The 22323-nt window shown below is 41.2% G+C and overlaps 1 protein-coding gene across 5 annotated transcripts in view; it reads left to right on the forward strand.

Moving 5' to 3' along the window:
- ARHGAP26 (Rho GTPase activating protein 26) overlaps positions 1 to 22323 on the forward strand; it is a 421808-nt gene that overhangs the window by 146160 nt on the left and 253325 nt on the right. For all 5 annotated transcript variants that reach the window (XR_008298473.1, XM_015063297.3, XM_027042557.2 and 2 more), the window contains exon 11: positions 16468 to 16546. Coding sequence is in view for 4 of the 5 variants with exons in the window: in XM_015063297.3 (XP_014918783.2) it covers positions 16468 to 16546 (79 nt within the window). In the remaining variant the exon portion in view is untranslated. The remainder of the gene's footprint in view (positions 1 to 16467; positions 16547 to 22323) is intronic.

The raw sequence follows: 22323 nt of genomic DNA on the forward strand, positions 1-22323 counted from the left end.
GTCACCTAAAATAACACAAAACATGTATGAAACACCTTGTATGTGTTCTATATAGGTCATCATCTTTGATCCCAAAGATTAGGTTACAGTTTCGCAGCGTTTTCCTTACCTATCCTGTTGTGACTCCAGTGTCATTCTGCATTTTCCTTAACCCATCCAGAAGGGGACTAAGGAGAGAAGGAAAAGCATTTCCATGGATTTCTTAGCTGCATTCCTGGCAACTCTGCCCATTGTTCTGTCTTCTGGAAGATTCTTACACCTTAGTTTTTCCCCAGTGCATTTTAGCCAGGAGATGATTCCGCTGTCTTTCCAATCTGTGCCTTCCACAGATTTTCACCTGTACCTGGATGGCTAGAGAGATAGAGGGGTAAAATGCAAGTTTAGCACTTAGGAAATGTGGAAGGAAAAGAGGAGATGGTTGTATTTATAAAAGCTTATGTACTGGCAATTAAGGTTTTACTCTACTAAGATACACATAAATGCTGAAGTAGTAGTTTTTGACCTAGAATGTACGATGTGTTGGGTTTTTAGGGTCAAATACTTCTACCTTTTAGGCTTAGTGCTGATAGTTCATGTTATTTTATAACAGAGGCTATAGCCTTTAGGAAGTGATATTCCAGGAGGTCAGCATCTTTGAGTTGATTATGTCAGCATGTCTTACTGTGTGGTGAGAACCACCTGTGCCCAGCATCCTTGGGGGTGCTTGTTAGAACTACAGCTTTTTGTAATCATCAAAACAGTATGGTACTGGCACAAAAACAGACACTCAGATCAATGGAACAGAATTGAGAACCCAGAAATGGACCCCACAAACATATGGCCAACTAATCTTTGACAAAGCAGGAAAGAATATCCAATGGAACAAAGACGGTCTCTTCAGCAAGTGGTGCTGGGAAAACTGGACAGCGACATGCAGAAGAATGAACCTGGACCACTTTCTTACACCAGACACAAAAATAAACTCAAAATGGATGAAGGACCTCATCATAAGACAGGAAGCCATCAAAATCCTCGAGGAGAAAATAGGCAACAACCTCTTTGACCTCGGCCACAGTAACTTCTTACCACATCTCCAGGGGCAAGGGAAACCAAAGCAAAAATGAACTTTTGAGACCTCATCAAGATAGAAAGCTTCTGTATGGCAAAGGAAACAATCAGCAAAACTAAAAGGCAACTGACAGAATGGGAGAAGATAATTGCAAATGACAAATCAGATAAAGGGTTAGTATCCAAAATCCATAAAGAACTTATCAAACTCAACACCCAAAAAACAAATAATCCAGGAAAGAAATGGGCAAAAAACATAAATAGTTGATTTTCTAAAGAAGACATCCAGATGGCTAAAAGACACTTGAAAAAATGCTCAACATCACTCATCATCAGGGAAATACAAATCAAAACACAATGAGATACCACCTCACACCTGTCAGAATGACTAAAATTAACAACTCAGGAAACCTCAGATGCTGGCCAGGATGCAGAGAAAGAGGATCTCTTTTGCACTGCTGGTGGGAATGCAAACTGGTGTAGCCACTCTGGAAAACAGTATGGAGGTTCCTCAAAAAATTGAAAATAGAACCACCCTATGACTCAGCAATTGCATTACTTGGTATTTATCTAAAGGATACAGGTGTGCTATTTCGAAGGGCACATGCATCCCAATGTTTATAGCAGTGCTATTGATAACATCCAACGTATGGAAAGAGCCCAAATGTCCATCGACAGATGAATGGATAAAGAAGATGTGGTGTGTGTATATATACCATTTGTATATATGTACCATATGTATATATACACAAGCAAAATTAGAGAATGACTTCACTTGTGGAATTTAAGATACAGAACAGATGAACATAAGGGAAGGGAAGCAAAAATAATATAAAAACAAGGAGGGGGACAAAACATAAGAGACTCTTAAATACGGACAACAGAGGGTTACTGAAGGGGTTGTGGGTGGGGGCATGGGCTAAATGGACAAGGGGCATTAAGGAAGACACTTGTTGGGATGAGCACTGGGTGTTACACATAGGGGATGAACCACTGGATTCTACTCCTGAAATCATTATTGCACTATATGCTAACTAACTGGCATGTAAATTTAAAAAAACCAACCAACCAACCAACAACAAACAAAAAAACACTACAGCTTCTAGGCCTCTGCCCCAGATCTACATAGTCTGACTCTATGGGAGAGGGACTCTGAAATCCACTTTTGGAACAAGCTCTTCATTTGTCCTTTATTTTTACTCATAATTAGTACATTAAACACCATATCACAGTACAGTTTTTTCACAGTGTACAAAAATGGTTCCTTATTAGAAATACTGTAACAAGGAACAGTAGTGAAACAAAACAGAAAACCAGAAAACTCAAGCTCCTTTACCGAGGAGCTTTATTCTTACCCCTAGAGAGGAGAATATAGCTAGATGACCAGGAAAAAGCAACCACAACAACCACAGTAAAACTCACTTTTTAAGTTCAAGATGGAGGAGGGGTGAGGGAACTAGCAGTAAGAGAACATTTTCTGGAAATTGAACGCCATTCATACATGTCTCCTGTAATCCTCACGATAGTCCAAGGAGGACTGTATTCCATTAATCCCTGTTACTGATGGGAAATCTGCGGTTTAGAGGTGTGAGTCTTCACCAAGGCTCAGGAGGGAATTGAACTGATGTGTATAGGAGCTCAATGCAGGGCACCTTGCCTCAAAACTGAGGGTATTTTAGAAATGCTTTCCGGTGATAAGCCCAGTGCTGTCAGTACTTGGGTTTCAGAGACCCTGCTGTGTGATCAACTTCCTGGCTGTGAAATCTGAGAAGTGCTTTCTCACTGTAATCACTTGCACGTGGCATCATAAACAAATGGATGAACTCAAGTTGCAAACTAGCTTCTGTTCTTATATTAACTACCTTGTGACCTTCAGAAAATCCTCACATGGCTAATACTTTAAATAGGCAATGCAGATAGCACAGGCTGGGCACATGCACACAGGTGTTCCATGAGTGCTTGTTTTTTTGGTATACCTCTTCTCCCTTTTAAGATGACATTCATTTCTCTTTATTGCGGGAGACTAACATGAGTAAGAAATCATAGTGACAATGCCATTTATCAATTAATTTCATTGGATCATAATACAATGCTGTCAGTTTGCTCGTCCTCAAATTCTGATGAAAAGGGGTTAGTGTCTGACATTTGTCTTAAAGGAAGCTGTATTGTGACTCTGGCTCATGAATAAGCTTGAAATCAAATTAACTGTTAATTCAGAGCTATAGGATTTAGAACTATAGTTCTTGAACTGTATGTTAGAGATTGTCTATAAACCAAATACATTTCAGAAATCTGCTTTTAATTCTTCTATCTAATTGTTTTTCCTTTGGTATTTCAACTAGGCCTATAATCTCTTCTCAGTATCTTAGAACCTTCTATATTGACTTCATATGGTTACATAATTCCACATAATTACATCTTATCTATCCCTTATTCTCTAGTGCCTGCCCCTGATGCCGTTTTTCAGAACTAGTTTTCAGACCCAAGAGTTTGTTGAGGACCCTTGACTATTCTGAGTAAATATTTCACAGGCTGATATTAGTTTCTCATGTCTTTGGCTTTCCTTTGTAAGGGTTTTATTGTTACCAACACTGAGAAGTTACTGTTAGTAGAAATTCTTGAGTCTTTCTTCAGTTATGAAGTGAAAACCTGCTTAGATCAAGATATTATGTCTGTTAAATCAATGTGATACTGCTTTGATTTTTCCCTTCTGGTGGTGTTTTAAAGTTGAATTTCAGGACTCATTAAGACTGTAATAGGACTTTAAATGAGTGTGTAGCACTTGGAGTAGTTGTAGGCTATTGCCACAACATGGTACAAAGAGCAGTATTTTCTTACTTTCTTAGAAGATAGTTACTATGAGTTGAATTGTGTACTTCCCAATTCACATGTGGAAGTTCTAATTCCCAGTATCTAAAAATTAAAATTATTTGGAAATAGGGTCTTTACAGGGGTAATCAAATTAAAGTGAGGTCATTAGGGTGGGCCCTAATCCCCTATGACCGATGTCCTTATAAAAAGGAGTAATTTGGACAGTGAGACAGATAGGCACACAGGGAGAAAACCATGCAAACATGAAGGCAGAGATAGGGGTGATGTGTCTTCAAGGCAAGGAACGGCAAAGATTGGCCAGGAAACACCGGAAGCTAGTAGAGAGGCATGGAGAGGATTCTCCTTCACATACCTCAGAAGGAACCCCGCTAACTACTTGCTCTTGAACTTGACAGCCTCTAAACGTATGAGAGGCTGGATTTCTTGTTGGGGTGTAACCCAATTTGTGGTACTTTGTTACAGCAGTCCGAGCAAATTAACACAGTATTGAATAGGGAGGACCTCCCTCAATCAAGCAGCAGCAACAATATCCCTGACAACCTTTTAGATGGATGGCCCAACAAGCACCTGTTGAATAATCCGATTGGCAAGGAGCCTCACTTCACAAACAGCATATTGACATAAATTATCTTCCTTGTTTTGGCTACTCTTGAAGGTAGCCTAAGCTTTTGTGAGCTTTACAAAAATCATTCTTCCTTATGTCACAATAAAGAAGCCCTGTTTGGTTTACCTTGCCATAGCACCGAGTACTTGAAGGTTTATATTTTATTTTGGTTGATCGAACAAAGACTAGATTTATCACTTTTTCCCCTTAAACTGTGTCAGCTCTTTTTGAGGGAGTTCAGTGTAAAGTCTCTGGGTAGAAATGGGATTCCATCTAAAAGTAGCTGTTACTAATACTTGCCAATCGATGCCTCACTTTAGTCACTTTGAATAATTGACTCCACCATGCAGCATCCTATTGCAATTAATAAGCAAAAGTAGAGAAAATATTTGTTCAAACTAAAGGATCGTGGTGGCAGTCTTCTCCCAGCATCCCTGGATTTGTTTATTTTTAAGAAATTTCTCACAGATGTGACATATGGATATTTTCTCCCATATGTTTTCCAGGAGGAGCCACTAAACCATATGGAAAATAATAGAAACAAAAGTCTTCATTGTGATGTACTAAATCAGTGTAGTCTCTTGAGGGGCGTTGTTTATACTTGGGGAAAGGAAACAATTAGAATGCTTTATTTTTTCCAGGACTAGCTGACTCCAACAGGAGTTAATATGTTTGAAAACATTATGTAGGGTACTAAGTGCCCCATTCCTGCTATTGACATGGGGGCCAAGATGAGCTTAGTCCTTGCCTTCACAGAGCTTAGCTTTGATTGTAGAATGGGCACACACAAACACACAGCCATACGCACTTACTCACGCAACTACAGGTATAAACTGGGGTGTTGAGTGTTCCAACAAACTTGGAGGACCAGAAAGCTGTAGGAAAATGTAACAAAGACAGGGACTTAATCCCTCTGTTCTTACAGAGATTGATGGCATGACTAGAATATTCTGAATCCATTCCTTATCTCCTTCCCTCCTTCCCTCCCTCCCTCATTTATTAAGCACTACTATATGCTGGAGAATTTACTGACTGTGAAGTTAGAAAGTTTACTGAGGCACTCTGAATCTAATGGACTTTACTTTTTAAAAGCCATCACCTGATTTTTCTTCCAAACCAAACCTGAAGCCCTCCTTTTGCAAGCTTTCACAAATAAGGTGAAGAAAGACCTCTTTTCTCTGTCCAGTACCAACCTGGCATGCCATACCCATTATCAACTCTGCCGTCTTCCCACTGTATGTACTGGGTATTTGAACAGCGTATGAGCTTTTCATGGTAATGCTTGGATGGTTGTTTAATTAGGTAAGTTCTATATACCTCTTTTCAAGTCTCAATTTGAGTGTCTGTAATTTCCTTACTGCGTCATTTCATACAGCTCTAATACAGTACTATGTGCTTGTGGTTGTTTATTTTGTTTCTTACGGAAAATGCAATTTTTGAGCTAGATCATTTTGTTCTTTTCTTTGGGACTTTGGTGAACTATTGTGTGTGAGACTACAGGAGCTTAATCACGTTAGTTGCTATTTAAATTAAAACGTGAGCACGTACTTACATAATGTGCTTTTAATATAGGTAGGATGAAACAAATTCCATGAAAATGAAAGGTTGGTAAAGTAAGAATAGTGGAGGCTTAGAAGATTTATGGAAGGTCTGAAAAATCTACCCACGCCCTCTAATCAGTTACCACCCTTATTTCAAGGATGTTTTTATGGCAGGGTGCACGATGCAGGTAAAAGATGCATGGAGCCTTCACTTTCAATTTAGGGCCTCCCCCTTAACTAGCTCTGTGACTGCACGAGGTCTTGGGCTACATCTTAAGATGGGGTGAGTCATACTTCCCTTGAAGGCTTCTTGTGAAGATGGAATGCAGTGATACTCCTTCCTGATGCTGTCCTGTGTCAGAGAAAGTTGTGCTTTTGGATTTTTTTCTCTCCCCCCCAAACCTGGGAATTCATTGTTCTTAGGTTGAACCTTTACTTTGGAGGATGTTTATTGGAGCTTGTTTTTTCCATTTTGATGTTGTTTCTTTTCTTACAGTGTCATGATTTTTCAAGTCCTCTATAAAGTAAGAGTGAATGCAGATGCGTTCAGTGTATATGTGCAAAGGGGTTGGTGGGGGAAGATTGCTTTTTCAAATTATGTATGTGTTAACCTGTTACTTCTATATATTCCCTATAAAAGATAAACCGTTTTTTGCCTTTCCCTACAGTTTCTTATCTCAAAAGGGAACTATCCTAAGGTTAAATAGTACTTTTGCTTCTAATTTTGTATGTGTCCTGTGTGCCTGAACTTGTTTGCGTGTCTTGGTGAGGTTGCATGAATAAGATTGTGCGTGTTTTCCTAAAAGGATCATATTATGTAACAGACTTGCTACAGTGTTAAGCCTCTAGATGGCAGTTTTGTATATTTATTAGTAACTATTAAGAAGGTCCATTTGAAAATTAGCTGTCCTATATACATCGACAATTAGGAGTCAGCGGGGGGGGGGGGAGGGGTGTGTGTGTGTGTGTGTGCGTGCGCGCGCACGCACATGCAAGCACTATAGAAGAAATGATGTGACTTACTCCTTAAAGGAGAGGTTTTCTAAATGACTCATTCTTTGGAAATCCTTCCTCCCACCCTTTTGTGATGGATCATTTCATACCCGCTTCCCTGCAAAAGCAGGCATGCTCAGTCCAACCTCTGTTAAAACATTACATTTTACCTTGCTTTCTAAATGAAAAACGTCAGGCTCTTTGCTTCAGGGACGGCTTATTTGAGGATGATGAAGAAAACACATGGGTGATTTAGGCTGTCTGTCCGGTGTTTGCTGAGCCCCAGGCAGATCCGCTTTCCCTTCTTGGTGCAGTGCGCCTTTATCTTTTCCAACAGATGAACCTCTTTTTCCTGGTTTCAGATTTCCCCTCCCCTCCCCTCCCCTCCTCATCCCTTGTTTGAAATAATATTTGATTTTTGCCTTCCTGGTGGTTGGATTAGAGTGCTGGTCTCAGTACTACTGACATTTCAGAGAGGAAATGGCTTTTCCTTCCTCAGAGGGTGTTCTCCTCTAACTTCCATGACTTGGGTGGAGGTAGACTGGAGGGAAATAATGTGCTTTCTGGATTGCTTCTTGGCCATTCTGTAAAGTAAACTAGTTGAGAAGTTCTTGGAGTCTTTAAAACTGAGGCAGTTTGAACTTGCCATCGAGTGATCTTACTCCTCTTCCTTTTTGTACACGAAGAGAGTGTTTACTGTTTGATTCTGGCTTAAGTAAGAACGGGTTGTGGTGGTTCATGGATTTTGTGGAGGGAGACTGGGGCAACCTTATTTCTAGTCTTCTGTGTACTGAAATTTGATGTTTTACTAATGGTGAATGCCAGTTCATTAGCCAACTTCTAAATATAAAGTGAGTTTTGTTTTTTAAGAATCTAAACCAGAATGTTGCTGTTAAATAAATCTAAGGAGAGGAAAGAACTCAATCAGTAAATTCCACTTACTTACATTTCTATTCACTATGAACAAGAATAGTAAAACTGAAAAATTGGTAAATGAAGTAATAAATTTTTTGAATTAGAATATTTTTTCAATTTGTTATCAATAGTGGTAACAAGTATTTTCGTTTTCCCTGAGTCTTATTCATTGTGGCGATTAATAATGCTTTCTTCTGCTTGGTGTTAACATTTGCTTATGCCTATGTTACCTAGCATCATGGCTGGCCCGTAATAGGTAATCAGTATCTGTTTCTTTGGGACCATGCAGTTTAATGTGCCAAAGATTTCTTTCTGTGGGCTTCCTGATGTTACAACCACTCTCCCTTAAAATAAAAAAGTAGGGAGCACCTGGGTGGCTCAGTCAGTTGAGCATCTGACTTCGGCTCAGGTCATGATGTCGCAATCCATGAGTTGGAGCCCTGCATCCAGGTTTGTGCTGATAGCTTGGAGCCTAGAGCCTGCTTCAGATTCTGTGACTCCCTCTCTGTCTCTCTGCCCCTCCCCCACTGGTTCTCTGTCTCAAAAATAAATAATAAAAACATCAAAAAAATAAAAAAGTAGGAAATTATCTGATATGATTGCAGTATTTACTCTTGAGAGACGCTAATTATTTTAGGATCTTTCCTCTGAAGAGGCCAGTGCTATAGGCCGTACTAGGTTATAATTCATGCGTTATTGAAAGGATCTGATCGTTTCTAAATTGATGAGAAGCCTGCTTCCGAAAACTTGGTCAGGTGTGTGTGTGTGTGTGTGTGTGTGTGTGTGTGTGTGTGTGTGTGTTACCCCTCTTTCCTTTCCTGCGCTTAAGGAGCTGGTTACCATGGATCCCAGGGCACATACACTGCATACACATGGAGGCAATATAGTACTGTGGTTATACATGGGTTTGCCTTCAGAGTCAGCACGTTGAGGCTTTGTCACTTACTGGTGGTGTGACATTTTACAATATTTTGAGTCTCAATTTTTTAAAGAGGTATAATGATAATACCTACTTCATATAGTTGTTATTATGAAGGACAAATGATAACGCAGGTGAAGTCTTTAGTACAGGACTTGGCCCTTGGTAAATACTCGGTACGTATCAGCCACAGTTAATGGGCCCCCAGTTTGCAACTTCTGGTTTCTTTCTCACTTTTTCTGTTTCTTCCTATAACCTGCTCAGGTTGTGGTGGCGTATTCTTTTCACGCAGAAGGATCTGTAGTGCACAAGAACTTTCAGTGGGTCATTAGTGCATTTACAGTTGTGCAGATTCATAACTTTTTGTCGCTAAGTAGATGAATGTTGGCCTCCAGGGATGACACAGGGTACTGAGTATTGGGAAGAAGAGGAAGTTGCCCATGTTTCTCCTTTTTTTAAAGTTTGTTTATTTTTAGAGAGGGATAGCATGTGCAAAGCACACGAGCTTGGGAGGGACCGAAAGAGAGGGAGAGACGGAATCCCAAACAGGCTCTGCACTGGCAGTGTGTAGCCTGATACGTGGCTCAAACTTACAGCACCCTTAGATCATGACCTGAGCTGAGATCAATACTTAACTGAGACACCTAGGTGCCCCTGTTTGACCTTTTTTTTTTTTTTTTTTTTTAAGATCTGGAGATGCTCTGTTGAATTTGTGAGATGAATCAAGAATACAGAAACACATTGTTGTTGGTTCTAGTGCATGAGATGACTTTATATTATGCCATGATAACCTGGGGTGAAGCTCAGGGACAGAGGCAGAGGAAGTCAGTCATAGACACTAGAAGTTGCAGATTGGTGGTCTCCAGACATGTTTGGTTTGGTTTGAGTACTGTTTGAGGCAACATTTTGAAGCTGGAAAAATCTGTTAATATTGATCCCCCTTCCCATGTGCCAGCTGTTGATAGAGCTGAATGGTGGATGCCTCCTTTATTTTTTTTAAATCTTTTTCATGTTTGTTTATTTTGAGAGAGAGAGACAAAGTATGAGTGGGGGAGGGGCAGAGAGCAAGGGAGACAAAGAATGTGAAGCAGGGTTCAGGCTCTGAGCTGTCAGCACAGAGCCCCATGCAAGGCTTGAACCCATGAACTGTGAGATCATGACCTGAGCCAAAGTCAGAGGCTTAATTGACCGAGATATTTAGGTGCCCGGGGGGATGCCTCCTTTAGGTGACGCTTGTGCTCTTTACTTTGCTGCAGTCTCCACCATGCCCCGCTGGTTCACTGTGATGACAGGTGACAGCTGCCACTTTGCATTGCACTGTTATCTTTCCCACAGAAGGCAAATATTTCCTTTGTTCCTTTGATTCTATCAAAAAAGTAAATGTGCAAAAGAAAAAAAAAAGGGCTGCATGTTATGAGGAAAGTGAGACTGAGCCTGTTTTCCCTGGGGCAGTAAATAGTTTTTTATTCAATTTCACTCCCTTTTGCCTACTTGCCTGTTGGCTATAGACATTTGAGTGTGTAATTTTATGGACAAGAAAGAAATGTCATTCTCTAAGGTTATTTGGCATGACTTTGGCCGTATCTTTGTGTCAATGAAGATGTACTGAACCTTAAACCCGTGTAATGGTCCAGGAATGGTTGGGGCCTGTTTTCCCAGTGGCATGTGAGAAACAGTGTGTTTTCACCTGTGGATAGCAGCCTATTTTTCCAAGCCTTCACCAGTCCCTGTCGTCCTGTCTAAGCATAGAGGCTTCAAACACAGGCTGAGGGAATGTGTGTTTCTGTGGGTGCCACAGCCCTTCTTTCACTCTGAACTTGACTTTTACATGAGTCTTGTTGTGTGGATGCAAGCTGGGGGATGAGTTCTTGCCAACAGAATACTTAGAGTCTTAGGAATGGGTAAGCCCTAGATCTTTGGAGGTTGATTTAGAAAGAACAGTACTATTAGACTCTGTGTGTGTTTGTTTCGGTGGGGTGGAGTTAGTAACAGCATTTCCTTGTCCAGTAGGAAGTAGTGGAATTGCCAAGCCCCTGAGATCACTATTGTTGACTCAGATTCAGGAATCAGATTAGAGCAGGAAAGCTGTTGAGTGGCCCTGGAATCAGGGCTGGTTGAGTTTCTGCTTGCTCTCTGCTGCTGAGGAGGCTGTGAGCTAACATGAGTGGTCCCACCTCCTGGATGTGGCAGTAAAGGGTGTCCTGTTCTCCATGGGCTCTTTCTGGAGGCCAGAATTGAAGGGGATATGGTGCTGGGGCACAGTTTGCCCTGTGACAGATGAGTAACCATTTTCTGCATCTCCTCCCCAGTCGTGTGACAGGTGGAGTGCCAGCTTAGAAAAAATTGCAGATACTTGTTCACAGTTCTCAAGCTGATAAAGATAGAGCACTAACCAAGGATTTATTCAGAGTGAAAATGAGGTGCCATATCTTAAGTAGTATTTTAGGATTGAGCTGTAGAAAGGATTGCAGGTCCTTTGTTACTTCTCCCAGCTAGGGAGCAGAGGGAGCTCCTTGGCAGATTTTCTAGAATTTGCTAAAGACCCCTTCTTTGTCCTTATCAATTATATGACATTAATCCCAAAAGGGGGAAGCAGGCCACTTTGATGCTTTTACTCTGGAGGAAAAACGAAATGGCCTTCATGTCAGAGCCTGTGTGTCGCTGCAGCCCCTGGCCTGGCTGGCTTTGTGGTAGAGGTGTGATTTTCAGTGCTGTGTGTGAGTTTTTTAGGGGTGGGGTCCTGTGTAGCAGAAGCACCTGTGGCTGGTTTCTTTTCCTTTTTTAAACTATACACATACACCTGCCCTTCTCCCTCTGTAATTTTGACCCTTGTGCACACTTGACATCTTTTTCGCTCCACCCCCCACCTCCATTTAGCCCAGTTATAACAACTAATTTTTGGAGCGTTTACCACGTGTCTGACACTTTGAAATGCTTTATGAATATTTCACTTCGCCTTCACAACAACCGGATGAAGTAGATACTTTTTAAATCTACATTGTAAAGACTAGCATAGAGTAGTTCAGTCAGTTGTCCGCTAGGCGCTTATATCGGTATGAAGCACCACAGTCAGGGGAAGCGAGCCTAAGTTAGTAATGACAAGTACTCTTTCTTTGGTATTTAAAACCTTTTTTTTTTTTAATTGAGTTGTAATCACAGTAAGATGCACAGATCTTAATTCTATATCTTTATAACTCCCCACCCAACATCCTTACCTATGTAACCACCCAGATCAAGTTACAGAACATAGCAGTCACATCAGAAGGTTTCTTTCCAGTGTGCTCCTACTTTTCCCCCAAGATGAAATCACTATTCTGAATTCTGTCACCATAGATGACTTTCACTAGTGTTTGAACATCATATCAATGGAATTATACTGTTAGTAGTCTTTTGTGTTTGGATTGTTTCATTATTATGTGTATAAGGTTCATTCATTTTGTTGAGTGTACCTAGTGGTTGTTCTTTTTTATTGTTGTGTGGTGTTCCCTTGTTTAAACATAAACAATTTACTTTCCTAGATGGATATTTGAATGTTTTGTTGTTGTAAAACTTGACCATTATGAATAAAACTGAGTTCTTGAATGTGTCTTTTGGTAGGCTTATATGCACTCATTTATCTTGGATGTATAAGTAGAGGTAGAAATGCTAGGTCATAGAACAGGTGTATGTTTAGTATTAGTGGATAATGCCAGAAAGGTTTTATCAATTTTCTGTCTAGCAGTGTATGAGAGTTGTAGTGGCTTTGCATTCTTGCCACTACTTGGTATTGGTGGTCTTCTGAATGCTCTCCATCTGTTATATTTCATTGTGGTTTCAGTTGCATTTCCTTGAAGAGACATCATGTTGGGCCCTATTTCTTACACTTGTTGGCCTTTTTTTTTTTTTTTTTTTGTTTTGGTCCTTCCTGAAGTGCCTCTTCAAGTCTTTTATCCATTTTATTAATTGGGTTCATTTTTTCTTATTTGTTGGCATTCTTTACATATTTTGGTTAAGAGTCTCACTGAAGATACAGACCACAAACATCTCTTTCTCTGTAGTTTGCCTTTTCACTCTTTTAATGTTACCTTTTTATAATGAAAATTATTCATTTTGGTGAAGTCGAGGTGTCTCATTTTTTTTCTCCTTTATGATTAGTGCTTTTTGTGTTCTTTAAAAAGAAGTCCTCACCTTTCCATCTCTTGAGAATGTTAAGGCATGAAAAAATGTGGAGAACCACTGCTGTAGAAAGTGAGCCACTGTCACATTGGCCACCATCATATTCTTGTTTTGGATTGGCTGTTTGAGTGGTATTCTAGTGGTGATCATATTTATGAGATCCTTTGGGTTTTACAGAGCCCTTTATTGTTTGATATTATTTGATGCCATGCAGGAGCTCACTCTGATGCTTAAGGAAGGGCCTAGTCCTTTTTGATGACAGAGGACTTGGGTGGTCAATATTAGCTCACTGTGGCCTAGGGCACCTTCACATTTGCTGTGGTCTTGCATGCAAGGAAGAAGCAGCAGACTGCTGGGTTCAGATCCTGGTTCTGGGACTGTGGACAAAGTACTTAACCTTTTTGGCCCTTGGTTTTTTCATCTTCCCTGTGGGATAATGAGAGTATACCTTCCTTATGATGTAGTTGTCAAGATTAAATGAATTTATATATATATACATAATATATATATATACATATATACATATATGTGTGTGTGTGTATATATATATGTGTATATATATATATATATATATATATATATATGTGTATATATATATGGTTCTTAGCACAGCATCTGACATGTCCTCCTAGGATATTTATTATTGTCGTTTTTATTCTGTTACGTGATAACGTCACGATTCTTTGTAGAGCTAGAAAGAGGTCTTCAGTTCTCGTCCATTGTTTTACGTTTTCCCTTCCTCATTGCATATCCCAGTCTGGAATTCTCTTTTTCCTTCCTCGTCTCCCCTTTGTTAGGAAAAGCCAGTGCTTTTCACATGTGAACTAAGCTGATGCCCCTAGAAAAGTGTGCTGTCGCACAGGACGGACACAGAAAGTGTAGGATTATAGAGAATTTTGCTCATTTTGTTTTGTTTTGAGGCATGATGGCTAGTAGGGACATAGGGAAGGCAAATATGCAAAGAAACTTACTGCTTGATTCCACCATAAAGTTGACCCTTTCACCTTGGTTCTTGGAAATTCACACTTAAGAGATTTGTTTACCTGTGGTTTAAATTGTAACTGAGGAAAAGAAAGTTGGAGCTGAAGGGGTGTTTTCTAGATGTCTAGAAAGGATAGTACTGTGATCCAGATGTACATACATGAGACTGGGAGAAAATAAACTGAACTTGGGATGGGTGATAGGATTGGAACTAAGTGTGTTAAATCCACTTTATTCAGTTCTGTCCTGCCCACCCCTCCCCCCCCCCCCCCCCCACAAAGGGGAACAAAACCACATGTGGAAAAGAACTCACATTTTGATATTTCTTCTTGAAGTGAAAACAAATCCTGTTGACTTTCCTGGTTACTAGGGCCAAGTGGCCTCTGAGGTTGTCTGAACTTCCTCTTTGTGGCTCTGGGTGGGTATCTCACACTGTGTGCCATGAAGTTGATGTGACATCTGCAAGGGCCCTGAAATCTTGGTATGCTAGGCCACTGCCATGGTCTCACTATTTGCTGGTGAGCACCTAGCAGGAAATGAACCAGAGACACATTGGCTGCTTGACCCTAGCATATACCAGAGGGTGTCTTTGTTCTTTTAGTGTGGGGGGACAGGAAGGAAAGGGGGGGGACCTGTGGGCAGCCCAGGGTAGTGGGCCTCAGACCTCACTGTGCAGTAGGATCACCTGGGAAGTTGGTTAAAATCTATGTTCCCAGCCCCAGCCCAGAAATTCAGTTTCAGGAAGGTGGTTTTGTGTTGGGAATCTCCATTTTAAGGGAACACCTGATTCTGAAGCTGGTGGTCTAGGCACAACACTTTGAGCAACACTCAAAGTTCTAGATCTAGGGGCTTGAGAGCTCTGCAGTGCACTGCAGCTTTGTATTCTTTTTATCTATAAGCTATTGAAGCCTTTTGCTCGAGGTGGAAGAGTAGAATCAATCTGCCCACAAGCCAAGGATCAGCTCTGTGGAGCGGTGGGCTTCCAGTAAGACCCAGATGCTCATGGGTGTGGCACACTGCATAGGCTGATGGTGGGAGATGGGCACTTGGGTCTGAGAATGAGAAATTCTGAGAAGAGGAGGTAGGGCCCCGGCAGGGGCTGGTGGAGAAAGACCTTACTATATTTTCCAAGTCCCCTTTGTGTTAGGGTGGCAATGCCCAGAATGGCCTTCACAGGAAGGGAATTAGTGTTCTCATGCTCAACGAATCCACTCGTGCACCCGCTTACTCACCTACCACCACTTTTGTCCACCTACCCCTCCACACACAAAACGTGCACACACATTCACACCCCACCCCTCAAATTTGCAATCCCCATGTACTTACATGCTCACATCTTTGGAACATTTTTTCCTTAGGGGATGTTGAGGGATGAATGAAAAGAGGCAAATGTGATATTTGAAATATGTTCAACATAAATAGACCTAGCATATTCATTGGAACTTTGGAAATAAAGCAGTGATATAATGGGTCAGAATGAATAGACTCATGCTGTTGAGGATACGGCCAGGCCCATATGTGTGTCAATACCATAGTGTTCTGTGATCATGAACAGTACCACAGACTCACGCGGTAATGGGATGGAATCCTTGCTCATTCGACCTCTGACTGCCTTTTGGGCTTTCTCAAGCTTTAAGATGGGGATTTAAATCAGCAGTTCTTAACTTTTTGAGGGTTGCAGTCTTTTTTGATAATGGGATAGATTAAACTGTTAATACAGAAGAATATACATATGTACATGCGAAGATGGAAGCAAGGTTCATAGACACTCTGGGACCCATCTGTGAAACCTAAGAACTCATGCTTTAATGAGCTCAGAGGGCTTTTAGCCCCTTCTCCCAAGGATGTTTCCATGATGCAAGTCTCTTGTTGTGGGGTACTGTCTTTAAAGGGGACTCAACAAACAACATTTGGTATTATGTACAAGCTTTCTGGAGGGTTTGTGCTCACTTTGAAAGAGCAGACAGATTTCAGTGAGCAGTGAAAAGAGGTAATGCATGTGAAGAACTTCACACCTGGCGGGTGGGGGGTGGAGGAGGGGCAGAGAGAGAGGGAGACACAGAATCCAAAGCAGGCTCCAGGTTCTCAGCTGTCAGCATAGAGCCCAACATGGGGCTTGAAGTCTTGAACCACCAGATCATGACCTGAGCCGAAGTTGGATGCTTAACCAACTGAGCCACCCGGGTGCCCCTAAAGTAATCACTTTAATCATTTGTGTTGAGTAACTCTAGGGTCTTGTCTACTGTGTTTTTTTCCTTGCTCCCTGAGGGAAATGGGTTCACTGAGGGGCATTTAAAGGATGGCTTTGCTTTCTGAGACTGGAAGGTGGCTCTGAAGAGCCACGTGTGTGTCTGTCTTTGTGTTGTTAATCTCACCAACCCCTCACTATGCTGTGCAGATATTTCTTGAAGATTTCACCTTCATCAAGATCTGTCTGCCTGTGGCCTTGGGTTCATATCTGTGTCCTCCTTTCTCCACAGGCCAGGAGTCATCACCATGCAGGCGTTGTCGGAAGAGGACCGGAGGCTCTGGATGGAGGCCATGGATGGCCGGGAACCTGTAAGTAACAATTGAGGGAAGTGGAACAGAAATAAAGGCCCTAAGTTGTTTGCTGCTTCCGAGTGCAGGAATTTTTGTCATTGATCTCAAGCCTTGGTTTCTCAAGACCAGTGTACCAGAGGGAGTCTTTAACTTTGGACTGACTTTGGTAGATGTTGATGTTGGTAGTGATAGTGATGCTGTGGCTGCAGTCCCTGAGCTTTGGCCTCTGAGGCCTTTCAGTCTGTGTGATACTCCCCTCGGCCAGGGAAGTTGTATTGTCCCTAGGTCTCTTAGAAGAGGCAGAGTCTGGCTTGCTGAGTATTGATGCCTCCATATACTAGGATGCAAACATTATCTCGAACCTATTTGAATGGGATAAATGATCATAAAAGTGTATACAGATCATTCAGTATCTTTCCTCATTGCCTTCTGGTCATGCAGTATCTTTCCTCATCGCCACAGCGGCAGCACGACATGTGTGTTGTATTACGATGCTTTCCAGATGACGTCCGTTTGTCATCTTGTTTCTCCTGCTGAGACCACAGAGGCCAGAAGAGAAGGCACTTGTGTTATATATAGCAGACACACATTCTCTACCTTGAGGGTTTTGTGGGCACAGTCGCTGCTTGTTGTCAGAGGTCTTTGAAAGCCACTTGGCAAGGTGTCATTTATCTTTGCTACTGTCGCTCCCCTTAATTGAGCCCTTGTGTGTGTGTGTAAGTCACAGATTTGGCATGTCACATTTCAACCCATTTATTCTTCTTAGTACCCTACTAAGTAAATAGGATCTTATTAGCACATCACACAATACTAGCATTTTACAGATGAGGAAACTGGGACTTAGGTTAAATAACTTGACTCAGTATCTCAGACAGTAAGTGGCTGTAATAGTAGGATGTGGGCTGGGCTGCCATAACAAGGAGACTCCACGGTATAGTAGCTTAAATAACATAGAAGCTTATTTCTTTCTCCAAGCCCAGAAATGAGTAGTCGATGCTTTGCAGCGTCATTCTGCCATACGCAACCCGTGCTCTAGTCATTACTATTCTTCATCCAGGTAATGGAGATGAAAGCATTCAGGACCCAGAAGGCGTACACATCACTTTCGTTGGCCCTAACATACTTACATTGGCCACATCTGTCTACAGAGGAGGATGGGAAATCGAGTTTGAACATAGGCAGCCAGGGCCCTAGGCAGTACCCGGGGTATTTTATCACTTGCAGGCAGAAGAAGAGAAAGAAGACTGTGGGGTGGTTGACAGTTTCCACCACAGTGGAGAGCTAGAATATGAACCTGTGTGTGGCCCTAGATAAGTTTGGTTTTTATCATTAATAGAGATGAAATGTGAAATTGCCTTCTAAGAATTCTCACTCATTTCATTTTTACAGTCCTGTCTCTGACTCCCTTGAATGATTCTGCAATTCTAGGGGAAGATAGACCCAGGAAGAAAACATCTTGTCAGGGCATACTATTCTTGGTATCTGTCTCCCCGCCCCTCCTCGAAAGCTGCAGTTCGCAATTACACTGCCTAACCAACTCCCTTTGAAGCCTCCTTTTCCTCCCTCTCCCCACCACTTGATACTTGTTCTCTGTATGGAATTGGTCTTACTAAATACTTGAGTTTTCCCGTAGGTTAACATCTGGCTTCTGCAGATGGAAAGCAAGCTGTTGAAAGAAACATCTCCTTGCTCCAGAATGTACACATTAAAACAAGTTGAAACACAAAATAATTCTGTTTCTAAACATAATGTAAAATTATTTCCACACGGGAACATAGAGCTTGCATTAAGGACCATACCTCTATGTACTTTTAAGTTTGCTGAAGAGAGAGAGACAGACAAATGATAATTGCATAAGTGGCAGGAATATTAGGCTTAATTTTGTCTCCCATTGCTGAGAGCCTCTAGGGAATATTCCTGGAGCTATATACCCAGTAGACAATTAGCTCCAATTTTTTTCTTAGGCATTTTTATTTATTATTGAGAGACAGAGACAGAGGCTGAGCAGGGGAGGCACGGAGCTGGAGACACAGAATCTGAAGCAGGCTCCAGGCTCTGAGCTGTCAGCATATATCCCCACGCGGGGCTCGAACCCACAAACTGCGAGTTCATGACCTGAGCCAAAGTCGGATGCTTAACCGACTGAGCCACCCAGGTGCCCATTAGCAGCTCCAATTTTAATCACATCCTCCCTAATTAGTTAACTGTGTCCCCTTAGAAGTTTAGGCTTTGTTAAAGGAAGCAGAAACCTCTTTCTCTACTTGGTTTTGGAATGTTTGCTTTATTTCAGGGAGATTATAATGGCAGCACTTAACTTTTGTTTTTGTACTTATAGCTTGGTTGTTCTGTGAATGATTGATTGTGATGATTGTCAGTGTTCTTTGTGTGTGTGTGTGTGTGGTAGGGGTAACTTTGGCTTACATCTTTTTTGTTCTTTTATTGTTTAATAACACTTCAGGTTGGTTGGTTGGAAAAACAGCCAAAATTAACCCTGAATTGGTTGCTTGTACACTGCTTTGGTTACAGAAATTACAGTTTGTAGTGCTCAGTGACTTTCTCATCCAGAAGAAATTCTGGGTATCTTTATGGTATTCATAGCTGTATAATGGAGGAAGAAATTAGAATTGTGATTTTGCAGTGAGCATTATAGTTTTTAATCTATGTTGCAAATTTGAATTCAAATGAAGGAAGCCCCATTTATACTTGCTTGAGAAAAAAAAGCTGGATTTATTGGCTATGGAACTGAAAAATTTGGGGGTACAATAGTTCTGGCCCATCCATATCCAGGAACTTCCCTAATATTTGGAGTTGTTTTCTTCTTTTATGTTAATGCCATTTCTAGTAGGTTCTTTCCAGATAGTATCCAGATACTATCAATAACAGCAGGAAACTGGCTCTGTTAATGGGGCAGATTAGAATTTAGGCTTTGGGAGCCCTATGGTCACTGTTGTAGCTACTCTTCTTTGCTGTTGTTACTCAAAAGCAGCTGTAGACAATAGGTGAATGAGCAGGTGTGGCCACATTGCAATAAAACTTTATTTACCAAAAAACAAACAGATGGACACCTTTCAGTCATGGGTCATACTTTGTTGACCCCTAATCTATAAGTTTAGTAGAAAGAGAGCCTTATGTAATAATTTCAAAGAAGTCCCATCTTTGAATTTTATTGGACTAAATATCTGGAACAGAGGGTAGGATAGATGAATTGCCATGACCTGACTCAGCTGCTCACTGCCCTAGAACTGCACTGGTGGGGGAATGTTGACTTCTCCTGAGGGAAACATCAAAGCATTGTTACATGAGGAAAGAGGGAGAAAGGAGGTAGGCAAAAGTGGCACGGTTTGTCCCCACTCTGCTACCTGTATTCCATTGAGATTTCTATTCAAAGAGCTTGCTCTTTGATACTTGGCCAAGAGTGAAAATGACAAGTTTACTACTAATACCATACTTAATTGTGAAAGACTGAATGCTTTCTCCCTAAAAATGGGAACAAGACAAAGATGTTCACTCTTGACAGTTTTATTCAACATAGTACTAGAAATCATAGCCAGAGCAGTAGGGCAAGGAAAAAAAAAAAGGTGTACAGATGTGAGTATATAAATTTTTAAAAACTCAACAAGCTAGTTAGTAAGATAAAGTTTTGAACTGATTCTGCTGGAGTTTCTTGACTTTGTTTTAAATCTGGGTTGATGATAAGCTATAGATTCACCATTGTAGCCACATAAGCTTTTGTTTTAATCTTTTGTGGCCACAGTTTCAGGCTTTCGAACAGACTTTCCCTATTAGGTCATGAAACCTTGATTCAAGCTGCATAAATACTGCAGCCAAGAAAAATTTGAGAGACACTAGATTTCCTTTTTCTGAGTTCTTATAACTGAAGTGACCTCTCCTTTTCTCTTTACATAATGTTCATAAGCATATTGGTCGAAACCAAGCTGATTAATTACTACCAGCCCACCATCACTGCCAACACACACACACACACACACACACACACACACACACACACTCTGAGGTATTTATTATTCTCTCTACACTATGACCCAGTGTTGACCCAGCAAGCCATTGGAACTAATAGGGTAGCTGTGATTAGTGGTGTCTGTCTGGAAGTGTTTCTGTTACCTCCTTATTTTAGAAGTATTAGTCCCCTTTCACATCCCAAGGATTCTTGAGTGAAATTAGATATTTCTCTGCTTTGAACCACTACTTGAATCTCTTTTGACAGCCAGGAGGTTAGAAGGTTGGCAGATGCTGGAATTATGTAGAATTAGATTAGGAAGATAAGAAACAGGTGGTGTAGCATGAAAGATTGTGTATGAATCCATGTATTAGTTGACAGTATGAAGTTGACACCTCTGTAGGTCAGAAATGGCTAGATACCAGCTTTTTTCATGTGGCCCAAACTCCTAGCTGTGGAGCAGAAAGAGGCCCATACCTAGACTGGTATCATACCCGTACTTACCTCAAAGGGAACACTGCCTGAAAACGGTCAGTTAGTGGTTGATCTTGGGTAGACAATCCAAGTCTCGTAGCTTCCAGCCCTGTGCTATTTTTTTTTTTTTACTGCAACACACACTGCTGAATTATTAGGAAGCTGTAGTTGAATAGTACCTACCCTCCCTTCTAAGTGGAGCTATTTTGTGTGGTTCCTGCAGTGGTTGAAGGGAAAGGAGGAAGAGACTAAGGAAAAACCACTCCTCTAGTGAGAGGACAAGATAGTGTGGGTTCCTTCTCACTTCATTTTAAAGAAATCTTCTATTTTAGTCGTGTGGAACCTGAACAGTGTGTGCCCTTCTCTCACCTTTTTCTACTGTGCCCAGACTCTAGCCCCCAAGTTCTTCAAGCACTCCTAGAATAAATCATTAGTTTGCCTTGTATCTTAACACTCTGCACCTAATATCTGAAAGAGCTGTTGAGAGTATTTGAAGGAAAAAGCAAGGTTAATTAATGGTAAGATTCCAGGACCAGAAGCAGAATGTTACCGTGGTTAAGAATATAGGCTCAGCCAGCCTGAGTTTAAATCCCCACTCATCACTAATAGGTCTCTAACCTTGTAAAATGACCTAGTTCCTGCGGACCTGTTTCTTGGCTAGCAAAGTGGGGATAATAATGATACCTTCGTATAAAGTTGTTTTGTAAGGATCAATATATATGTAAAATGATTAGCACAAGTCCTGAACACAGCACATGCTCATTAGAAGTTCTTACTATTGTCCTTTTGGAGAGGAGAACAGATAATAGGATAACTACATTCTCTTTCTAGCTTCCATTTCTAAATTACTTGGGTCATTTGAACACAGAGTTTATTTAAAGCCACCTTGCCTGGGCTCACCAGAGGGCAGGCAGGGACTGCTTTCACTAGGATGGAAAAAATGATTTCATGGAGCAGTCAGGCTGAACTTGAAGTCTGCAAGTAGAGGATTATAAAGTAATCTGTAGCCTCCTTTGCTGTAATGCATCCCAGGGCTGGCAGTTCATCAGCACAGCTGTATGCTAAGCTCACCTCGCAATTTCACTGGAAGTGCTTAGATTTTTCCTTTCCATGGTAAAATAAGTGGCCAAAGGAGTCTGAAGGGTTAAGAAGGTGTGGGGTGAAATTGCTAAGCTCTTGTGTAATGATGCAGTTCTCACAACTTTGAGTGGTACGTTGGTTTGGAAGATAGTTCTGCCCATTTTGTGAGAGCTTTCTTAGTAACAGTGTGAGGTGAAGAGGCTGAGGGGGAGGTCTTTGCTTTGCTGTCCATTTCTTCCACTTGCCCCCAAGCTGCTGGGAAATTGGTTTAGACCTCTATTAT

The sequence above is a fragment of the Acinonyx jubatus genome, chromosome A1, assembly GCF_027475565.1.
Source record: "Acinonyx jubatus isolate Ajub_Pintada_27869175 chromosome A1, VMU_Ajub_asm_v1.0, whole genome shotgun sequence".
Lineage (NCBI taxonomy): Eukaryota > Metazoa > Chordata > Mammalia > Carnivora > Felidae > Acinonyx > Acinonyx jubatus.